Here is a 1,614-nt window from a genome sequence, read left to right as displayed (position 1 = left end):
ATTCATACATTTATAAATGTCATAGTTTATAAACTAAATATTTAACTTACAAATTAAATATTTAGCTAACAAGCTTAATATTTAATTTAAATATTTAGCTAGCAACCTAAATATTTAGCTTGCAAGTTAAATATTTAGCTAACCATCTAAATATTTAACCTAAATATTTAGCTTGTTAACTAAATATTTAATTTGTAAGTTAAATATTTAGTTTATAAACTATGACATTTATAAATGTATGAATCATGTTGTAAGAAATACGTGTTTAATATCGACTGAAATCAGGTGAAAACACAAGTGTTAAATAAAAGGATCTGTTATAGGAAATAAATGTCATACAACACCAGAATTCTGGAGTGGGGGTTTATTATGCCTCAAGCTGACAAGTCAAAACCACACACTGAATTAAAAACAGGAAGTCCCTCTTATAAATACAGTCCAGAAATCTTCAATGCCTGAGTTCGCCCCCTGCTGGCCTACGGCTGAATCACAGGCATTCAGACAAACAAACCTCAATCTGATGGTTTAAAAACGGTTCACTTATGTGTTGTTATGATTCAGACATGTATCTACCCTATTTAATTAACACATAATATAACAAACATTATAAAGGTATAATAAAACAAGGAAACCCTAATACTCTGGTGTTGTTTATGATCAGTACTGAGCTATAATAACTATAAATTTCTTCAATATGGTGAAAAACTGACTTTGAAAAATAAATCTGTTCTTTTTTTCTTATAAAAGTCTAAATAAAACACAAATATTTGTGGTAATTTCTGACTGTGTAACTGTACAAACGACAGCCCACCTTTATGGGTTCTCCTCTCAGGACGGTCCAGAACCCGTCTTCTCAGAGGAGGACGTCACACGGAGGAGGCCTCATCCCAGCTTCAGGAAGCACAAAGATCTGGAAAAGCTTGTGCTGAAGCTGGCAAAAGAGGTGAGTGGTGTTAAAACACATCCCAACAGAAGTCCTGGAAGCTGGAAAAGCATAAATAAACGTGATTTTTCTATTTTTGTTCAGAAAAAATCCAAGCTGACGTGTTACGTTGTCGCAGCGGGGCTTCAGTACGGAATGGAGGAGGACGTGTTTCACTACTTTTTTAAGGTAAACCTTCAAATAATGAGAGAAAAATGCTTTGTAACATTTAATCATCTTCTTCTGGAATATTTGCAGGTATCGTGGTTAATGCAGCTTCCAAAGGTTCCTATATTTGGAAACGGCACCAATTACATTCCCACGATTCACGTTTACGACCTGGGAGGGTAAATTTAATCACCGTCAGGGTTTCCTCCTGAAAAACACACAGATCAGAGATAAAACAGCTGCATTTTCCCCACAGAGTCGTTCAAAATGTGCTGCAGCTGAGACCGAAGACAAACTACATCCTGGCTGTGGATCATTCCAGGAACACTTTAGGAGATATCGTGAAGGTGATGATTTGGACAAAACATTTAAAATCAGCTCAGGGTTCATGCAGGGTTTTAAAAAAATCTAAATTTTAGGCCTAAAAAAGTCTTAAAACTCCCAGATTTTCATCCAAGGTCTTAATTTTTTTACTTTTGATCATTTCCATAAGTGTTGTCTGCATCAATAAACAGAGTAAAAAT

General features: G+C 34.8%; 1 protein-coding gene across 1 annotated transcript in view; it reads left to right on the top strand.

Moving 5' to 3' along the window:
- Positions 1 to 832: 832 nt before the first annotated feature.
- LOC106522421 (adenylate kinase 7) overlaps positions 833 to 1,614 on the top strand; it is a gene marked incomplete at its 5' end in the record, with an annotated part of 7,648 nt that continues 6,866 nt past the window's right edge. Inside the window, 4 exon segments of the mRNA XM_014015421.1 lie at positions 833 to 943; positions 1,028 to 1,111; positions 1,181 to 1,269; positions 1,347 to 1,437. Coding sequence (XP_013870875.1) covers positions 833 to 943; positions 1,028 to 1,111; positions 1,181 to 1,269; positions 1,347 to 1,437 — 375 coding nt within the window.

Source organism: Austrofundulus limnaeus, unplaced genomic scaffold (genome assembly GCF_001266775.1).
Source record: "Austrofundulus limnaeus strain Quisiro unplaced genomic scaffold, Austrofundulus_limnaeus-1.0 Scaffold129, whole genome shotgun sequence".
NCBI classification, from domain to species: Eukaryota; Metazoa; Chordata; class Actinopteri; order Cyprinodontiformes; family Rivulidae; genus Austrofundulus; species Austrofundulus limnaeus.
Note: the sequence above shows the minus strand (reverse complement) of the source record. Positions and strands in the feature narration are given on the sequence as shown.